This window comes from Rhinoderma darwinii, chromosome 1 (assembly GCF_050947455.1).
Source record: "Rhinoderma darwinii isolate aRhiDar2 chromosome 1, aRhiDar2.hap1, whole genome shotgun sequence".
In the NCBI taxonomy this organism is placed as follows: Eukaryota; Metazoa; Chordata; class Amphibia; order Anura; family Rhinodermatidae; genus Rhinoderma; species Rhinoderma darwinii.
The window spans coordinates 118,176,044-118,198,893 of NC_134687.1; the positions used below are offsets into that span (position 1 = coordinate 118,176,044).

Here is a 22,850-nt window from a genome sequence, read left to right on the forward strand (position 1 = left end):
TATCAGCAGATGAACGAGCAAACGCTCGTTCATCTGCTGGTCGTATCGTTTTAAAAAAATAAAAGATTATCGTTGTCGGCAGCACATCTCCCTGTGTAAACAGGGAGACGCGCTTCCGTCATGATAATAATGTATGGGGACAAGTGATCGGAGTAACGACTGCTCGTCCCCATCCATAGCTCCGTGTGACAGGAGCAAGCGATATCTCATTGATCGGCGCTCGCTGCACCGGCCAAGTGTCGGCCGGTGTAAAAGGGCCTTTAGTTAGGTAGGCACAGGAAGCCACTGCTGTGAGTGTGTGCTGCTGCTGCTGCAGCGATGCAATTCTTACATTCATTTGTGAATCACCAATCTTCATCACATCATTCACAAATCATCTTCAATGATCTTCAATAAACCTTCTGAAACTGATGTCACGGACGTTATGTCACTCAATATTTTGCATATATCTAATAGTGCCAACAAGAAATGGCATATTGTTTTGCATCAAGCAGTTATACAGTGCCGACATACCTCAGTCTGTGTCCAAGTGACAATTTTTTTCCAAATAAACGGATATTATTTTAGATCCTAGTGTTAATAGCCTGCCGCTGCCTGTTGATACAGAAGTCACAGACGTTATGTGACTTATTGTCTTGCATATATGTAATTGCTAATAATAGTGTCACCAAAATTTGGTGTATCATTCTGCGTAAAGCAGTTATACAGCGCTGTTATACATCAATCTATGTCAAAGTGACAGTTTTTCTTAAAAAGAAAAAAACAATTTCATTTAAATCCTGGTGCTGATATAGTGACACTGCCTCCTGATACACAGGTCACAGTTGTGAAGTCACTCATTGTTTGGTAAGTATGTAATTGCCAATAGTGCCACCCAAATTTTACAAATTGTTCTGTGTCAACTTAAGCCAACAATAAGAGCGGCAACAAGCAACAATACAGTGCACTTTAAGTAGATAGACTGTGTGATTTCTGATTATTTTTCTTTATAACTATAGGCCTTGTGGTCAGAATTACCAACGCAGGCTCAACGGTGCCTTATTTAAAAATAAAATGTCTGGTAAAAGAGTGACAATGGATGGGGTAATGGAAGAGGAAACACTCATGCCACTTCACTCACCAGTAAGAATGTCGGTGGCCGTAGCACAAGTAGAAGCAGCACTGTCTGCACCAGCCATCCGATCAATAGTAGCAGGCCGGAGTTGTCTGTTGCCTTCGGTAGGGTAAATTTTATTGGAGGAAGTGGATAACATTCTGGACTAGATGGCTTACTCATCATCTTAGTCATCTCTGACACCGTGACTCAGAGCCAGTGTTGAGCGCATTCCTCCTGCTCCTCCTTCTTACCAGTTAATTTGCGGCCTAATAAAAGCATTTATTTTCTATCATCTCTGTCTTCACTGACCCCTAGTGGGGTGCCTTCTTTTTTCAATAGAGAAATGACCCTGGGTGCTAAGGAAGATATTGAAGATAGTGTTCCTGTTAATGAGTTGTATGAGAACAGTCAGCGTTATAACTGTGATGAGGAGAATCAGGTGACGGTGGAGGACATGACTGAAATGCCAGCTGTGTAGGTGGTGATAGTAGTGGCACTTTCAGACTTTGTGGTGGCGGTTGTAGGGGCACTGGTAGCACTCAGGGCAAATATAGAGATGGAAATCATGAGGGGTGCAAGGAGCCCATGACATATTACAGTCTGAGAAAAGTAGCGGAGATGATAATGATAACGATGATGATGAATATGTGCTGAACGGGACCTGGGAACTGGATCAGGGTGACGAGGAGGTGAAGACATCAGAGGAGAAGGGTGGTAGCGGTGGCGATAAAAGCAGAGCTGACATATGGATAAAAAAATCTAAATCTGCCAGGGGCAGATCTGCTTCTGCTGTTTTCAGCTCAGGAGCAGGTGACGCTTCTGCTGCTGCTGTTGTTATTGTAGACTCAAAAGCTGTCAGACCCAGGGCAAGCTCGGGTGGTGGCAAAAATGGTGGTGAGCATTGCTAATGCTGGCTTTGGGTGGGAATCTCCAGTGTGGGAATTTTTCTTTATATCGCTGGCTGACAAAACCATTACAGTTTGCAAGTTCTGCAGGCAGAGAATAAGCCATGGCTGTTCAGGCACAAATGTAGGAACTACAGCTCTCTTTCAACACCACCCGCTCACATGGAATAATCGAACTGGCCAGCAATGTGAGCAAGACTGTTCTCCTGCTCCTCTAGTAGCGAAATGGCGCTCCTTCCCTTCTGAGCCCTACTGTGTGCCCAAACAGCAATTTAAAACCACATATGGGGTATTTCCGTACTCAGCAGAAATTGCTTTACAAATATTGGGGTGCCTTTTCTCCTTTATTTTTTGAGAAAATGAAATATTTGGAGCTAAAGCAACGTCTTATTGGAAAAACATGAAATTTTTATTTTCACTGCCCAATTCAAATAAAATCTATGAAACACCTATCGGGTCAAAATGCTCACTACACCCCTAGATTAATTCCTCAAGGGGTGTAGTATCCCAAATGGAGTCACTTTTGGGTATTTTTCACTGTTTTGGTCCCACAGGGGCTTTGCAAATGTGACAAGGTGTCAAGAAACCAATCCAGCAAATCTGTGGACCAAAAGCCAAATGGCGCTCCTTCTCTTCTGATCCTTGCCGTATGCACAAACAGCAGTTTATCACCACATATGGGGTATTTCCGTACTCCATAGAAGTTGCTTTACAAATGTTGGGGTTTCTTTTTCCCTTTATTTGTTGAGAAAATGAAACATTTTTAGCTAAAGCTACATCTTATTGAAGAGAAACGATTGTTTTTATTTTCACTGCCCAATTCTAATAAAATCTATGAAACACCTGTGGGGTCAAAATGCTCACTAACACCCCTCAAGGGGTGTAGTTTTCTAAATGGAGTCACTTTTTGGGCATTTTCACTGTTTTGGTCTCTCAGAGGCTTTGCAAATGCGACATGTCCTCCGCAAACCATTCCTGCTAAATTTGAGCTCCAAAGCCAAATGGCCCTCTTTCCCTTCTGAGCCCTGCTGTGTTTCCAAACAGCCGTTTATGACCACATGTGGGGTATTGTTTTACTCGGAATAAATTGCTTTACAAACGTTATGGAGCTTTTTTCCTTTAGTCCTTGTGGAAATTAGAAAAAATTAGCTAAACCTACATTTTATTTGAAAGCATGTCGATTTTCATTTTCACAGCCTACTTCCAATAATTTCTGCAATAAACCTGTAGGATCAAAATGCTCACTATACCCCTAGATAAGTTCCTTGAGGGGTTTAGTATCCAAAATTGGGTCACTTTTGGGGGATTTCCACTGTTTTGGCACCGCAAGAGACCTTCAAACCTGACATGGTGCCTAAAACATATTCTAATAAAAAGGAGGCCAAAAATCCTCTAGGTGCTCCTTTGCTTCTGAGGCCTGTGCTTCAGTCCATCAGCACGCTGGGGCCACATGTGGGATATTTCCTAAAACTGCAGAACCTGGGCAATAAATATTGAGTTGCGTTTCTCTGGTAAAACTTTCTGTGTTACAAAAAAAAAATGGATTAAAAATGAATTTCTGCAAAAAAAATATGAAATTTGTAAATTTCACCACTACTTTGCTTTAATTCCTGTGAAACGTCTAAAGAGTTAAGAAACTTTCTAAATGCTGTTTTGAATACTTTGAGGAGTGAAGTTTTTAAAATGGGGTGACTTATTCTGGGTTTCTAATTATAAGGCCCTAAAAGCCACTTCACAACTCAACTTGCCCCTGTAAAAATATGGAAAATTTGAGAAAATGCTGCTAAAGTTCTAAGCCTTGTAACGTTCTAGAAAAATAAAAGGATGTTCAAAAAACGATGCAAATCTAAAGTAGATATATGGGGATGTTATTGTGTGGTATAACTGCCTATCTTAGAAGCAGATACATTTAAATTTAGAAAAATGCAAATTTTTGCACTTTTTCACAAAATGTGGGTGTTTTTCACAATGAAATACTAAATGTACCGAGCTCATTTTAACAGTAACATAAAGTCCAATGTGTCACAAGAAAACAATCTCAGAATCGCTTGGATAGGTAAAAGCATTCCGAAGTTATTACCACATAAATCGAAACATGTCAGATTTGAAAAATTAAGCTCTGTCAGGAAGGTCAAAAGCGGGAAGCGGTTAAAGTCACTCACAAATGTTTAATACTCTTTTCCAGCCCTTGAATTTCATTCTGGGGAACTAGTTGGTGGGGGCAATTGTCCTTAATCTAAAAGCTCTAATCGTGGTAATCAGCTACTATTGCCAGGGTAAGCCATTTCTCACTATACATTATCCCTGCAGTAGGAATGCAGCAGTGCAAGCCAAATATGATGAACATGGACATGGGTTTTTGTCATGAGACATCCCCTTTAATAGGATAGACAAAGATACGCGTAGTGTCCAAGGCCACGGACCGTCGGGATTACTCAGCTCCTGACAGTCACAGCCATGGATCTGTGAGCGCTGGCCCGCATCTCCTCCCTAGGGGACACCAGTACTCACTTCTGCTCCATTCTGCAGTGTCCCGCAGGGTGTACGCACACGCTCGTGACCGGCCTTAAAGGGCCAGCATGCGCACATGAAAATACTCATCTATTAGCCCATGATCACCCTGGTCTATAAGAAGCGTCCTGCCCCTTTACTCCTTGCCTGAGCATTGTTGTGTTTACCCGTGTTAGTCTTGCAAATGGTCCCTTAGTGTTATCCTGTTTCCAGTGTTCCCGTACCTGCTACCTGTATCCTGTATCCCGTGCTACCTTTGTTCCTGTGCCTTAGAAAGTTGTACGGCCCAGTGGGTCCACATACAGATCGTGACAATATGTTTTATACATTCCTGCATCTCCATTAACTTGGGCCACAATGGGAGGAAACTTTGCCGAATATTGTGGTATGAATATAATTCAGTAGCAATCACAGACTAGATACTAGGGGCATCAATCAGGAGACTTTGGGCTACACCTTGCAACACCTTGCTTCTCCTTTTGGAGTATAAGCAAGACATTAGGAAGACTTCCAGCAGTGGTCCCTTAGAAAAATTTACATGACCTTCCTTCAAATTGGAAATAAAATATCAGAATCTTTTTGTAAAGACCTTTTCTTGTTACACACCAATTATCTGACTTTAAATGAAAAAATAAATCTGGATTGAATGAATTAAAAACTTAACCTATATGTAAATATTTCTAAATATTTATCATATTTAAACAGTTGACTATTAACTAGTGCAATTAGGAAAAGAAAACTGCCGCAGAGTAAGCAAAGTGTTGCCATTGTCGCCAGTAAATGAGATTTGTGTGGCTTATCTACAAAACTGTACACGAGTAAATTAATTTGAATGTTTTCGGATTAGCCAAAAGTTTATGGGAGTCCAAAACATGTTCTCTAAAGCAATGTTCTTCTCCATTTATGCTTTCTATTCACACTGGCTTCTTTAGAGAAGTTCCCTTCTGTCCACAGGTAGGGAAGAAGGGAGTCGGCGAGTTGCTTGTACTGCCGATGGTCTTACATTTTCAATGCCAGGACTTTGGTGTTTTTCCATGCAATAATGAGAAATAATTAGCTTTCTTCTTATTCCAGGAGCAGGTCTTCATTTCTACTTTGGCTTTGATACTATTTTCTTTGTATGTGTGCCACTTTTTATTCATTGCCAGATGTTTACCTGCTTCTTGCAAATCTTACATCCTGATCTCCTTAAATAAATGAGTTGGTGTTCATACTTTCCAGGTCATATTTATCATATTTCATGGGCAGCTATAAAAGAAACCCTTGTAGCTAACAACTTGTGAACTATGTGATAATTGGCACAGCATTATGAAACGGTAGATAGTAGGGGCAGATAATCGAGCGGTCTTCCATCATGAGAATCATCATCAACGTATTACTGACTATACCATACACCAACATTTTATATTACATAATTTTCTATGAGTTTGTAGTCTTACACAGCAATGTGACAAAGCAGTCCACATGAGCTGGAACACATGCACAAGTTAGTATGTGTTTCCTCTAGAGTCAAGAACACCAATCTGCATCTTACATTAACAGTGATTAATAAAATGTAGTCTGTGGTCGTATAATGGTTTTATTCCAATTTCAAGTGTTCTACTTAGTTGAGAAGACAGTAATAAATAAAGCAGTAGTTTATTGTCTTGCTACAAACACCAGTGGCATAGTTATTTATTTTGTTTACCACTGTATAATTACTTTCCTATGACTTCCTGTAAATAAATTCTAATAAGTGCAATAATAGAATATTTGTTCAAATTTAAACAAAGTTATTTTGTAAAAAAACAACAACAAAAAAACAACTTCTATCTATGTTTCCATGCCAAATCTGCTACTTTTAAATTGTTTGTTGATTTTACAGTTTTTTTTCTTCAAATATAGTAATATCCTATTCCTGAGATTGATACAAAGTGATGTATCATCAGCATAGACTTTGTTGCCCCAGCTTTTGCCTAGGTCTACTTTCTATCTTTCCTATCACATTAAAGAAAATTTATTAATGCAATTATGGCAGATTTCTGCACAAATTTTTACTAAAGAAAAATGTGTAAAAGTAGTAGTGAGCTACACCAGGTACAACCTGGCATAGCTTTGTAGTTGTGCCGTATTCTTAGATTAACGTGTGTCTTCTTCAGAAATATTGTGCACCCTACACTAATATTCCATACTGGTGTAGCACTCATATGTCAATACTAGTAAATGTGCCCTATTATGTTTTGGCGGTTTTGTAATTCATGCTAACCTACTGATATGCCTTATAAACATTGGCAAGGTGAAAATAACATTTGGGCTCTTTGTCTATAGTAAAAGAATGTGAAATCTTTGCAAAAGCAGTAATTAGATGTCATGTAGTTTATCTGTTATGCTATTCTCTAATTACAGAAGAAATGTTTTATGTGCTTATAATTATCCTCAACTGATCAAAATCCTTTGTATTTTGTTCTCCTTCAAGTTTTGTCTTGTAGTAACTGAAAAGTCAATTAGTATTTGTATTTCAATGGTAATGCCATTATTTGTTAAAATATATTACCTACATTTTCTTTTGGTGAGTTTGATTTTAAACTGAACTGCTCAGTACAGAACGATCATTATAATAGCTTATAGTATATGAAAGGCTCAATGTAATTCACCTTTAGTAAATGCTTATTCAGTACAGAAGAGAAATGCATAAACAATTGATTTATCTGAAACCTGTGGAAAACTACAGATAACACATTGTGACAGTTATGGCAAAGGACCAACTCAACTTACATGAGAGAATTGCAGACTATGTCAGTAAAATTATATTCTAAAGTTGTTCAGGAGAATGTCTTTAGAACAACTAGTTGACTAGTTGTATGGATCATATAAGGCACATATTGAGAGGTTTGTATATATTATCTTTAAGATCTGTACAGATAGAGCAATGTCCATCATTCTCATTTTTTTTAACTGGTGAATTACTCCTTTAATAATATACACCGTTCAGCCAACTAAAAAAACAGTAACAGGTGAAGTAAATAACAATGGCAACCTTGTTACTATGGCACCTGAGTAGGGGTGAGATATATTAGACAGCAAGTGAACAGTCAGTTCTTAAATTGATGTGTCAGAAAAATGGGCACGCGTAAGGATCTGAGCGACTGTGTCAAAAGCCAAGTTGTGAAATTACTTCTCCAAGACGGCGGGTGTTGTGGGGTGTCCCGCTATGCAGTGCTTAGTATCTACAAAACTGAACCTAGAAAGGACAACTGGTGAACTAGCAACAGGATCTTGGGCACTTACGGCTTGTTAATGTGTGTGGGGAGTGAAGGCTAGCTTGTCTAGTCCAATCCCAAAGAAAGCTAAGGTAGAACAAATTGCTGAAAAAGTTAATGCTGGCTATAATAGAAAGAGGTCAGAAAAAAATAGTGCATCGCATCCTGCTGTGTATGGAGTGGCTGACAAGACTGGTCAGAGCCTATGCTAACACCTGTCCACCACCGAAATGCCTTCAATAGGCACACAAGCATCAAAACTGGACCATGGAGTGTTTTCTTTTACATCTTGTGGATGGCCAGTTGCATGTGCATCGCTTAATTATTGAAGAGATGACCCCAGGATGTACAGGGAAAAAGGCAATATGGCGTTGGCTGTGAGATGGTCTGGGCAGTGTTCTGCTGGGAAATCTTGGCTCTCAGCATTCATGTGGATGTTACTTTGACAAGTGCCACCTATCTAAACAACGTTGCAGACTAAGTCCCTTCATAGCAACAGTGTTCCCTAATGGCATTGGCCTCTTTCAACCACTCTGCAAAAATTGTTCAGGAATGGTTTGAGGAACATGACAAAGAGTGCAAGCTGTTGACTTGCCCTTATCTCCCTTACCAATCGAGCATCTGTGAAACGTGCTAGAAAAACAAGTCCGATCCTTGGAGGCCCCATCTCACAGCTTAGAGGATTCAAAGGATCTGTAACTAACATCTTGGTGCCAGACACCACAAGACACTTTTAGAAGTCTTGTTTTGGCAGCACGAGAGGGATCTGCACAATATTAGGCAGGTGGTATTAATTCTATGGCTGAATGGTGTATATTCTTTACTATAACCAATGGACTAGCAGCTATCAAAGCTAGAAATGGCTCACCCCTCTTCCATTCCTTTCTTACCACTGCTGGACACAACAGAAGTCATTTAAGGCACAGCTGTGTAGTATTATTAACTATGGACAATACTATTAAGCATTGTTAGCTGGGTCACTGCTACCTCAGCATTGAATAAATACAAATGTGTATATCTGCTTTACAAGAATAAAGATTATATATACTCTGCAATTCATCATAATTACCTTCACTACCTCAAAGAGAACGCTATCTTGGCTGATATCACTCTGCCTTGATTGGCGTCCCACTAGACATGTGAAGTCATCGATAGCTCTTCCGAGCGTTGACTCCTCATCCCTCCAGCACAGCCCAGATGACTCTGGGTAAGCTATATACATAAGCACAATTTATTACATAATGATTTAATACTTAATTTTATGCATCATCCTGAAATTATTGTTTGCAGGTATTTTGAACGGAAACAAAAGTTCTACAGACTGCACTTTTGTTTCCGTTCAAAAAAATGGAAACCTAGCGAACGGAGACAAATGGAAAGCAACTGATACAAAATAATTACCATTGAAATCAATGGTAATTCTAACGGAACCATTGCTTTCCGTTTAATGTACCAATCCTCTCTCCTCTGACGGAAGAGAGGTAAACGCATAATAACGGTAGTGTGAACTTAGCCTAAGCTTTGCCTATAGAAAAAAACTGGAAAGCTCTTCTAAAATGTATGACAGCATTTCAAATTCTATGATTTTTTTCCCATGTTTTCTAAAAAAAATTATTTGAGAGAACCTCTCACATATATAAATTATTTGAGGTTGAGTGGAATATTTTGAAAATGTCCTCAGTGTTTTGGATGGGAATGAATAGAACTGTTTTCAGTGTGAAATATATTCCGTCAAACGGTGATGGTTAAAATTCAATAGAACTTCTTCACAATAGTTTTTAACAAGGGCAATGTACTACTGCTCATAACCCCAATTAAAAGCCATGTAAAACAAAAATACAGTCTTAGACATTTGTTTGGCAAGTCGACATGCCATACTACACATTACTCAGTGTGAGCCAAGATGCGGACTTCTGGATGTCTTGCTTATCATCATGACGCAGACGTACTGCTTGCATAGCTTCCAATTCTATCTGTTTTAGTGAAAGTTATTGTTTTCTCAGAAAATCATTGCTGTGAGCATTTTTGATATGACATTGTGACATTGCGTGTCAGTCTACTTCTGTGTGCATGCCTTGTGTATCTGCAGAATTCATGAAACTCATCAAGCAAAGCTCAGGCAGAACATGCTTGTAAGACACAAGGTGCATGGTAGTTGTGGATAAGTCATTTGGATACTAGATGCCAGTAGAATGAATAAGATGGTAATGTACGGAGCTATGTTTACTATAGTGGCAATAGGTCATGTTGTGGCTAACAATATTTATACTTATTTCTTAATATATGTTCTCGGAGCTCCGTTTTTATTATATAGGGCTCTAAATCCCCTGCATAGCCATAGAGCTAAATGATAAAAATTCTGCCAACATTATAAGGAGCTTAGGAATTTACTGCATACTATGTTATGGAATTTAATTATCCAAAACATCTTCTCAGCTTTACAGAGCGAACATACTGTAGATAATTTGTTGGCTAAAGTAAAGACAGTGTAGACTACAAAACCACTCTAAAGAACAGGCATCAGTGCAACACAATGTTGGGAAAAAGACAGAAAGCCGACTCCGCAGAGATAGTGTTAAGCCATTTGAGGGATACCAGTGGACTGTGGGTTATATACAAATACAAGAATGACACTTTCTATGCTGTTATCCCTATAGGTTGTTCTCGTGTGAAAAGACTTCTTTAAAAACTTGTCCACAAAAACATATGAGCATTACCAATTGTTCTAAAACTATACAGAGTGTCCATACAATGATGACTGCAGAAGATAATGTATATGTGTTGCAAAATATTTTCGACAGTTACTGGTAAAGGTTTGATGTCTTATAAAAGTAATGAACTTTAATAGAAATATTTACACTAATATTTTCTATTAGAAATGACGCAAACTGATTATTAAGTAAGAAAAGTCCGGGTGATTATTACAGTTTGTAAAATTCGACTTAAATTTTTGTACAGTTTGTCATCTATAAGCTACTCCTCCTCTATCTGTGACTACTAGTGAAGGCCAACATATGTTTCCCTAGGCAAGTCTTTATTTCAACATGTCAATATTGAGATAAAACACTTCAAGCTATTGACAATCTAGGAATGGCTGTAAATAAAAGAAGTGGCGAAAAGGCAAGCAATAGGCAAGAATAATGCACCTAGTACACACGAGCCATGTGCTGAGCCACATTGAGTAATAGATTTGGGCAATTGATCAACAAGCACAGGGATGTCTTGTCCAATATGCTACACGGGGCTCTCCTGACCATGTTTCATATGTATACACTGCTTGTAGTGACACTTCTGGTGTAGTTCTATACAATTGGCTTATGATTCTTATATCTATTCTTAATCTATTTTAATAATTCTTTAGAGCTATGCAGCACCAGTATTACTTTTATGAATATTGATACTGTAAGTTTTATGACGAGATCTACTACATCCGGTTTGTGTTGTTGCTATGGCTTTCTGCATTTCAAAACCAGTCCTGTTAAGTCAAGAGGACTTGTGATAGTTTTATGGTCAGGAATCCAAGCAGCAAAGGACCTGTTCACATCAGCGTTGCCCTTCTGTTGAAGGGTTCCATCTGAGATTTCCGTCAGGTTAACCCCTTAATGGAAAGGCAAACGGAAACTTTAGTTTCCGTTTCCCTCACCATTGATCTCAATGGTGACGGAAACGTTAATGGTTTCCGTTGGTCACCATTGTGACAGCGTTCCGTTGATTTGACGGATTCAATAGCGCAGTCGACTGCGCTATTGGTATTAATCAGTGATATTGGGCTCTTTCACCTGTATGTACATCACTGGTGAGCTTGCCAGGTTCACTAGAATTGGTGCTGCAATTCTACAGCACAAAATCTATTACTAGTAGCGGATCTGTTCCTCGTACAATATACAGGAAGAGGGGTTGAAGCCATGTACGGGCTGAGTCGTGGCTGCAATGTTTACATATGGCCATGTCCAGCCAGGGGAGCAGCAAAACAATAAAAGGTAAAAAAAGTTTTAAAAAAAACAACACCATCATCACTACTATGTCGGTTTTCCCCAATCCCAAAAGAGTAATAGCGGCCTGTTTCTATTTGTCTGGTTATGGTTGATTAATTTTCACTAAAATAAGAAAAGAAAAACTGGAATCTCTGGGAATGCACTACAGTATATATTATATGTTAATAATATAAAAATTATGTGTTTGTCCTTATTATATTTAAAGTAATATATGTTCTGGTAAATCCCATGGTAAATGCTACATTTCTGATTTAGACACACCGCTGTGATGGGATAAACACTAAGGCCTTTATATGATGAAAACTAAAACAAAGTCGCACTGAACTGCTTTGCATTTTTTACACATTTTCACATTGAGACATTTATTGAGCTGGTTCCTGAAAATGTCCTTTGTTTTATAAATGGGAAGATCTTATAGAACTGAGGAAAAGTGAATTTGCTAATAATGACTTGGATCCACCGGCTCGCTCGCTCCCTTCCCTTTAACAAACAATAATCATATAGTAGCTGCCATTAACTTTATAGCAGATTCTAAAAAATGCTCTTGCTATTCAAGGCATTGCTGTATGATGAATCTGCCAATATACTTTATTCTTTTTGGACACTTCAGCTTGCATTTGCCTCACAAATTTTGGTCCTGCCAAATGTTAAAGAAATACTCAGTAGCACAAAATGTTCAATAAATGAAAAAATGATTTTTATATATATCTTTATATTTCTTGGGAATGTTTAGTAGAAATTAAATGCAAAATCTAATTTATTGGTACTATTCACATTTTACAATGCTTTTAAATAAAAACGTGATAATTAAAGAAACAGTGACATTTATTTAGTCAGGAAATTTTGATAATCCCAAATTCCATTTTAATCCAGAATCGTATTACTACCAGAGAGATACCCCTACAAATAGAAGTAAATGAAAGCATATTCACTCAATAAAGGACATTCTATCCTCCAATGGGGGATAAAGATTTTTCACTATAAACTAATTCACCAGACTCTTGGTGGAAGCATCTAATATATTCCATGTGAATTACATACAAATTTAGGTTGTCACAGGTATCTTGACATGTGTACAGCCTAAATGTTTATGGCATTTACTTATAGAATTTATCAGATGCATCTTGTAGATTCCTAAACCCCTTCCCACAAAATGATGTATGCTGTCATTGACAGCCACAGTCCTGCCCTTACAACCTCTGATCTCAGCTTTTTATCTCCCAATGATCAGTACTGATCGCGGTTTAGACAAAAGGAGGGAGCTCCCTTAATCCCATCCACATCAGCCCTGGCATCGTGATCATGTTTTTTTTTGTTCCGCCATTATAAAACATTTATGGAAATTAAATGCTGCCAGATATGTACCCAAAAATGATGCTTTAAAAATGTACAACTTGTCCAACAAAGAACAAGGCCACAGATGACTATTTAGCCTTAAAAATAAAACAAAAGTGGTGGTTGATGGAATGTAAGGAGGAAATAAAAATAAAAATTCCCTCAGTCCTTAAGGCCAAATTGACTCACTCCTTAATAAGTTAAAGACATTGTCCACTCAAGTCAATCCCTTTTTGATAGAAGGATCCCATGAAGATAAGATGATCCTAGGATATCCCACTGTGGGCACCCCCTACGTTTAGTTGTAATCTGTGGGAGAACCTGGCAGAAAATGTTTAAATCCCCTGCAGCACCATCACAGGTGAAATGGAGAATTACACAGTGCCCATTAAAGTTAATCGTTTGTTTGTGTAATTTATGTATATTCCAGGTCATCCAAAGAAAGTGAGATACTTTATATAACTGCTTTTTAGTCTGGCTAATAGATGAGAGTCCTGAAAGGGGGAGCCCCTTATATTAATTCAAAGTTCCTTAATATTGCATTTTAAAATAGGTCCATGTGACAGCATCAGACTTGTTCAAACCATTCTGCTTGGAATCCTGAAATGTAAAACATCTCCACGCATTGGTCAAGAGTTTTTACAGACAGAAGATATATCACGGATTCAGTATAGATATTGACGTTGTCTTTGATAAGTATTTATATATATATATATATATATATATATATATATATATATATATATCTATAATCACTGAAGGCTTACAAAGACTAGAAAGTTTATAATTTATGATTATTTACAGACAGAAGAGACGTATTATTTGTATATAGCCAATGACTGATGTAAGGGACTGTTAGAGCTGTAATTGCATGTTAAAACTTTCCTAATTTGAATGGCTGACTAGAGACATATTCTCTTTGAAATATAAATGCACTTTGTACAAGAATCATGCATTCAATTTATACTCTTGAGTAATTCTTGAGTATCTGAATGTGTCTCATTTTTATTTTCTATTCACAGCAACAAGCAGAACCAGTTATCCCCTCAGTGCTCCCCCCAGCAGCACTGCCCTTAGATTTACTCATTGAGACTGTTTCTCGATTTGGGACTGTGGAAGAAGTAATGAGATACCTTGAACCAGATAGATGGCAGTTGGACTTAGAAGAATTGTACAGACCATCATGGCAACTACTTGGGAAATCCTATATCCATGGCAGAAAATCCAGAGGTATGTATAGCATGTTGTATGGCATGTCAAAGTATAAGACACTTTTTAATTAAAGACTTTATTAGTGTCCAATTCAGTTTGTTACTATTTTATTAGTATATTTGTCACCTGACACATAAGCTGTCACTTCTACTGAATGCTTACAATATTTATTTTATTATTGTCGTTGAAACACTAGCGGTACTGTATATGGTAGTCTACCGAGCGCCCGTGATGATTTATTGCTCTCTATTCCTGTCCATGTATAGAATTACAAGAGTTCTGTAATGTTAACCTGTGGACATATCAACTTGTCTTCCATACATAAACTTTAGTCTTTCTTATGCAAACTTTAGAATAACTTTTTAAAAGTAACTTGCTAAAGGAAAAGTCACACTTTAACCCCATGCCAATGAAATCATCTTTAATAACTTTGTGTCTTTAATACGATCTAATCTACGGTAATCCTCTAGGAGTTGTAGTCCTTAATTGTTACCACACACACAATCTATATATGTATAATTAAAGGATATTTCCCATTTATTCATTTTTGACATGACAAAAGATCTGAAAACGGGTACCTTAACCTATTTCATAACAAACAGGTATCAGCACTTATTTTTGGCTTTGACTGCGCTTGTGTATCCATTAGTGTAGAAATGGTTGTGCATATAATTTTTAGGTTTTTACATAATTCTTGCATTGAGCAATTTGGCTGCCGTCTCTCAGTTTATCTATTTGTTGTAATTTCTCCCCCCGTTTCCAGAACCGCATTTATGGAAATCAAACCCTTCTAGTTTTCCTTAGCCTTTGTATCCTGCTATATAGGCAGGGTGAGTTCACACCTGACAGTTTAATTCCATATATATATATATATATATATATATATATATATATATATATATATATATATATATATATATGTATATGTGTGTAAATTTGCTATTGCATTACTTTATAGGAAATTGGGACACTAACTGATGTGAGATGACAATCTCTGTACAGCAGAGTAGAATATGTTGGCCCAATATAAACAATGTGAAATAAATAAGTAATTGAATAATTGCTGTCTAATTTTAAATTCTTTATATAGAAAATTTCAGGCAGTGGTGGGTTATATAGAAAGTTCTACCCACTCTCAAAGCCTTATAAAATAATGAGGTCCAAATGTGACAAGAGATACGTCTTATATTTGAGTAATTACATCCTGGACTATCCCATTGTGAGTCCTTCCGTATTAATTATTTCACTGTTAATAGCAGAAGAACTGCAATATTAAGCCCCCCTAGCAGTGAAGTTCTAGAAATTGACATTTACTGACTTGACCATTGTTTTGCTATGCTAAGGTAGGGCCTAGAGGAATTTAGATGGGTTTTAAAATCCTAGTAGGAAATGTTGTTAGTGCCATTATACATCTGTTAAATTAAACTTTAAAATGACTTATGTAGGGAAAAAATTAACAATAAATTGGACTAGGAAATAAGGAAAAACTGCAGCAAAAACTGTATAGTAAAAGGGAATTTGTCGCCACAATAGACCCTATTTTTATCAACTAAACATCATTTGCTTGCCTGCGTCGGGATAATGAGCAAAAGGGAGAAAAAAAGAAAAGAAAAGACAAAGAAACTAAAAAGGGTGTGGGGCAAAGATCTTGCATAGCAAGACTATATGAGTCCCAGGGAGTCAAGATTTCTGTAAACTTCTCCATAGTATTTTGTATAAAAGGCATCAACTACACAATAGAGCAAAAATTTTTAATGCGAGCATAAAGATCCAACTGAGAAGGAGGAGCAGTACATCTCCAAAATAAACCAATAAGGCACATTACAGAAGTCAATATGATGAGGAGCAGCTTTGCATCCGATCTACTTAAATCTTTAGGAGGTATATTGAAAAGATAATGCCTCATGCACACGAACATGTTTTTGCGGCCACAATTCACCCGCAAATCTGCGGGTGAATTGCGAACCCATTCATTTCTATGGGCTCATGCACATGACCGTGGCTTCAACGGTCCGTGCACTGGCGGAAAACCTGGACCGCAAAAAGATAGGACAAGTCATTATATGGTCCAGGTTTGCGGTCCGGGCTCATTGAAATTAATGTGTGCACGGTCCGTAAATTTTGGGTGGCCCGCGGATTACACTCCACGACCGGCCGTGCCATGTGCATGTGCATGAGGCTTAAGTTAGTGGATCTAAGGCAATGGAACAATAAACTACCCACCTGAGCAAAAGATTGTCTTCCTCCCAATAGAGAGTAATTAGCAGGCACTCCCAGAATATATGGTACAGTGATTCACCTGGAGAATTACAGCGCCAATGCAAATTTGGAATACTTGGGTTAAGCTTATGGAGTAGCTCAGGGATATGATACCAGGTCATAAGAAGCTTTATTTGATTTTCCTTATATAAAAAGGCTTTTAGTTGCCAGCAGCCATAGTTAGTTTGGTAATTCCCTGCCCAACCAACTCTCCTATCGATGCATATAGCAATGTTTATGCGGGGAAGCACAGTCAAAGTTGTTCAATAAGTTACGTATAAGTGCTAGAAAAAAAGGACCTTAGAAAGGAACCTTGCATACAGGTAAGTTTTAATGAAGAACCGATGACCCCATCATGAAAAATAATGGGTTATCTACTAATAGATATAGGCTGCTCTAGACAGAGAAGGACACTTCCGATTAAGGTCATAGAACAAAGTTGTTCAATAAGCTACGTATAAGTGCTAGAAAAAAAGGACCTTAGAAAGGAACCTTGCATACAGGTAAGTTTTAATGAAGAACCGATGACCCCATCATGAAAAATAATGGGTTATCTACTAATAGATATAGGCTGCTCTAGACAGAGAAGGACACTTCCGATTAAGGTCATAGAACAACAGTATATGTTGCGTGCAGGTGTCAACATAGTCTCCAAAATGACCAGCTGTAAACTAGGGTTGTGACATCACGGAAGTCATACTGTTTACACCGAACCTCGTCAGGGAGGCTCGGAGAAAACAGGAAAGGTCTAAGAGTAGACTGAAAAGTGGCAAGTTGACAGGACATTCTACATTTGTACCAGATATTCCTAAAGAACACCATAGGATGCTGGAGAATATGAGACTGAACGTCAGACAGCTGGCTACAAATCAAAGAACTAGGGTGAATTGGTGAATTGGAGCAAGCCATGACCTCTCTACCTCAGTCCATCTATTGTAGGTAGGTAGAGTGGTCTAGGATGCCAAATGGCCTTGGGGTGGCAGCATAATCACATAGAGTGATATCAGCAAGGGTCAATCCTCCCCGCGAGGTGCCTTCAGTAAGAATGAACCTAGGAATACGGTGATGCTTGGAATGCCATATAAGGTTAGTGAGAGAGGATTGCATAGCGTATTAGTGGGAACTCAAAAAGAATGAGACATTTAGATAAAATGTATACCTTAATCACGGTTATTCAGCCTAAAAGCAACATATGTAGTAATTCGTGAATGTGTATCATTGAGTAGCAGTGGAAAATAAGGACGAGAATGTGGGAGTTATATTTATCCCCAAACATTTCAATTAGCTCTCCCACCTCGCATATTTAAAGGAAAGTTTCAGTGTAATTAGTACCTAATAGGGGATGTTAACCGGGAAGACCTACATCTTAGTGGTTAAAGTCAGTAATATGTCATCCACAAATATTCTATTTTGAATGATTTATCCAATATTAGGATCCCCTGAATATAAGGATTAGCTCTAATCTGGGCTGTCCAAGGGTCAATGTTATAAACGTATAAAAGGAAGGCGGGGGCAGCCTTGGGGAGCACCATCCGTATGAAGAGAACACCAAAATGTTCATGTAATCTTACCGATGCCTTCGGGAAGAAATAGAGGCCTCTCAGTGTCTGAAAAAAGGGGTCCGCTAAACCAAAATTATGTGATGTCTGAAAATCTTTTTCAGTGTCTAGACTGAAAAGAATGGCCTCAAAGCCTCTCATATTAGTGGCATCTACTAGATCAATCACTTTTCTAGTGTTATCACTTGGTTGGTGAAAGCTGACAAAACCCACCTGGTAAGCTGGGGGGGGGGGCGCCAGATATTCAGATGATTTGCAAGTAGTTTAGTAAAGACCTTTAAATCAGAATTTAGGAGACTGATTGGGTGGTAAACGAAGCACTCCAGGGACGTCTTTTCCAAGCTTAGGACTGACCATGATAAAAAAAATTGGAGGATAGTAACTTAGGAGCACCCTTTGGCCTGTTTTTCTTGAAGGGGGTGTCCAGGATTAAAATAAAGGGTCTGCTTTCTTTCCAAAAACAGCACGACTCTTGTCCATGGTTTGTGTCTGGTATTGCAGTGCATCCCCATTCATGTAAATGTGGTGTAGCTGCAATACCGGACAGAAAATATGGACACGAGAGCGCCGCTATTTGTGTGACCAAGCAGACCATATTTTCAAATCCCAGACAACACCATTAAGAAATGCCCTAAAATTAAGGCGTCTTGAGATTCCCAAAAAATGCAGTTTTGGAGGCAATCGCAGAGATGTTTCTAATTTAAAAAAAAACCTTCTAGGAAATGGATCTATAGAATTGCATCTTTAGTAAATGTTTTTATGTGCAGCTTTTCTAATGTGTTGCTGCAGTTTTATACATGAATATGTGCTAATTAAAAAGGACACAAGAATATCCCAAGTAAAAGAGACCACCATTAATATGTGAAATGAAATTCAATCTGTATTTTATAGTTAGGTTGGTACATCAAAACGCACCAGTCCCTGAAGGTGTATAAAATATTCTGTTATCGGTTTTGACAAACAAATAGTAGGTAAATATCACTGCCAAAGCATTGCTTGACGTATTGCCAGTCAATATATCATTGTCACTGACGTACTGTTGAGGTCTGACTATGTGAATGTCTTGGGGGAATCATGTATCTTTTCTGAAAGGTGAGAATGTTTGGAATGTAAGCAGAATCTGCCATAGTTGCTTAGCTGTGTCATTTATGAATATGTTATAGAACAAACCACTGGGTAAAGCATTTCTATTACTGATTTCTATAATATAGATAACTGTAAGTGTATGTCCACACGGCTTATTTTCGGCCGTTTTTCGGGCCGTAAACGGCCTCCAAACGGCCGAGAAATCGGAAGCAGAGAGCCTCCAAACATCTGCCCATTGATTTCAATGGGAAAACGGCGTTCTGTTACGACGGGCCATATTTTTACGTGGCCATTTTTTTAAAAAACGTAAAAAACGCTGCGAAAATCGCGAGTGGCTTCAAAAACGTCTGAAAATCAGGAGCTGTTTTCCCCTGAAAACAGCTCCGTATTTTGTGAGTTTTTTTATTTTGTGTGTGCACATACCCTAAGTGCACAGGAACAAGTCTCAGTATGTTTAAAGCAAAGCAAGCAAGGAGCTGCCATATACTGAGTATCACGTGCTCAGCTTTGGAGTCCAAATATATACATCCCTTTCCCATTCCTTTCCATTGTGCGAGACACCAATCTCAGTTTATTCTATATTAGATCGCTCTAGAGAATCTAGCTCATCTTAGGATGACTCATAATATTTAAATAAAGTGCTTTAAAGAAAAGCATTTCCCTAATATATACTGTACCTACTACCCTATTATTTCCCATGGGTCTAACATATGGTACATTGTTTTTTTTATCAGCAGATTTTGTGCAATTCGTCAACGATATATATATATATATATATATATATATATATATAATTTATTTTTTTATTATTATTATTTTTATCATACTGTAGGTGATAATTTAGGGTTTTACATTACTGTTTAGAATTGTTAAAAAAAAATTATATGCGACATCATTGGGGATAACTTATGCAAATGTAGGGTACATATTGGTATATATTTGCACGCATTTTATGACATTTTCTCAATTTCGGTATATATTTGCCACATAAAACAATTTATACTTTGTCAAACTTGGAGTGGAAGGGGCCTTACCTAAATCCCTCTACTTAATCATAGTAGAGAGTAGACACAGTAAAATGGATTTCCCAATGTCTTCTATCTCCAGTGCCGCCAGCAAAATACCATTTGCAATGAGATGAGACTTTTCTGCTCCATGTATCTATATCATAGATACATGGGTCAGCAACCTATGGCACAGGTGCCACAGCTGGCACACTTCCCTATCTCACTGTTCAGCACCGCTGTGTGCTTGGCAGCGCTGAACACAGAGAGGGAGATCAGTGCTTCATTATGCGCTTGGCAGCGCTGATCATCAGGTGAGAGAGCGGCGCTTCATTATGCGCTTGTCAGCGCTGATCATCAGGTGAGAGAGAGGCGCTTCATTATGTGCTTGGCGGCGCTGATCATTAGGTGAGAGATCAGTGCTTCATTGTCTTTGTTGCTGCTGAACACTTGGCAAGCACACAATACAGCACTGCTCACTCTCTTAGTGTTCAGCATCACCAAGCGCATAATGAAGTGCTCCTCTCTCCTGGTGATCAGCGGACGGATCAAGGACGGAGTTCTGTAAAGGAAAAAGTTAGCAAAAGTTGGCAACTCTGTCTCCTGTATGTAGCCCCCCAAACTAGTCGCTTTCTCTGCTGCGTGCAGCGTCCCCCAAGCTGGTGTTCAGTAGCTGTTGTTCCCCCGTGTGCAATGCTCCCTAACTGGTGTTAAGTAGTCGCGGTCTCTCCTATCTGCACCCCCCACCCCCAGATGGTGTTCAGTAGCCTCGTATGCACCACAGATGGATCATCTTTGTAAAGGAAGTCTGGGATAAGGGTCACACTGAAATGTACAATTAATTAAATGATTAATTGGGATGTCACATACATTGTACCGGTTTGTCTTATATGACTTTCATGTTTGCATGGCACACTGAGTACTTCATCATTGATTTTTTTTTATTGGCGCACCATACAAAATATTTTGCCTACCCTGTCCTATACCATTAGCTACGTATTTTCAGCCAATGCGTGACTGGAGGCATCAAGCACCCCTCCAGCATACTTCTATTTACTATCCCAAGTTTTGCTGTTTGACACAAACCTCAAACTTAATAAAGTACTTAATACTATTTTCCAGTCAAACCCCCTCCAGTATCTGTACAATGCCTATTTGTTAATTTACTAGCATTAAATATGCCTTTTTTTGCTACACTGTCTGCATGTCCAATGTCTACTGATGTAGATGATACTGGTATTTGGCGTGTACCATTTCAGGAACCCACCGTCTTATGGCCTGTCAGGCATCTGTTTCGTCCACTACAGACTGTACTGTATCCTCTTTTGCATATGTGCACCAGTGTTAAGTCAATGCCACAGTTCTGGGTTTGTACATAGGACTGCAAGTAAACCTACGGAGTTTATGTGTTCATGTTAGGACTCATTAACACTTGAATAGTTCATTAGTATTTTCCATCTGCTTTATAAATCCAAGGAAAAATATGAAAACATTTAAATGTTTTTTTAGCACCCACTCCCGAGATTAGATTAAAAAAAAATTTATGCAAAAGATTGACCAATTGCACAAGTTATATCAGGGTTTACCACAATGAACAAAAAAAAAAAGAAGATAAGAAGTGACAAATTAGGATCTGCTACATCTGGACCCATTTTTGTGGGCATTTTTTTTGCAGTTGTTTCCTCACAGCCAGGAATCTACAAGAGACTACTTGGCGATTACTGTGTATTTTATGGCTGTTCTTAGAATTATTCAGTAATTCACATCTGTTTGCTCCCACCTTTTTCTGTGAATACTCAAAAATGTGATCACAGTATATTTGGGATTAGAAGTAAAGCCAAATATGCACAAATAAAGCTGAGATATATTTTCCGATCCCCTTATTAACATTCGCTTACTGTTCTTGTAATAGATAAAATACTAATAAGCATTTTATAAAATGATATTCCATTATTATTTCAGCATCACTGAACAAAGGTCGGGATTATGGCATTACACAGTAACATTATACATTCATGTGGAGTTATTTTGCTGAGGCGGACAGATAGTACTTGATTACTGATAACTGACAGAAAGTCATCTCTTGAATTCCATCTGTTTTCTCCAGTATTTATCTTCTGCACGTATATTATTAACCCCATTACACATAATACGCTCTGAAGCACATTACACAGTATGTATCCAGTCACATTGGTCACTTTTACCAGTGGGGCTGACAATCAAATTCCCCCATATTAATACACACACAAACACACTGGGGCAGATCTATTATTGTCTTTGCGCTTTGGTTTTGACATTTTGTGCGCCTGTTTTCTTGGCGCATATATCGTTGGCCAAATGTATTAATGGCTGTGCCAAAAGTCGTGCAATGCGCTAGGTTTATCACTGGTGGGTGCCAGTTTTGTATTGCAAAGTACTGGTGTAATGTACACCAGGGTTGTGGACCCACTGGGCCACTCCGCTGTAACGGAGTAGCATCTGGTCAAACAAATATAGGGCAGTCACTGGTCGGTGGTACCTGGGTGCCAGCTGGAAGCTGGTTTGTGCTGGATTATCGGAAGCTGTTTTGTGCTGGATTATCGGAAGCTGTTTTGTGCTGGATTATCGGCAGCTGTTTTGTGCTGGATTATCGGAAGCTGTGTTGGGCTG

General features: G+C 38.4%; 1 protein-coding gene across 1 annotated transcript in view; it reads left to right on the forward strand.

Moving 5' to 3' along the window:
* Positions 1-22,850, forward strand: part of PDGFC (platelet derived growth factor C) — a 319,189-nt gene that overhangs the window by 281,310 nt on the left and 15,029 nt on the right. Inside the window, exon 5 of the mRNA XM_075860312.1 lies at positions 14,104-14,311. Coding sequence (XP_075716427.1) covers positions 14,104-14,311 — 208 coding nt within the window. The remainder of the gene's footprint in view (positions 1-14,103; positions 14,312-22,850) is intronic.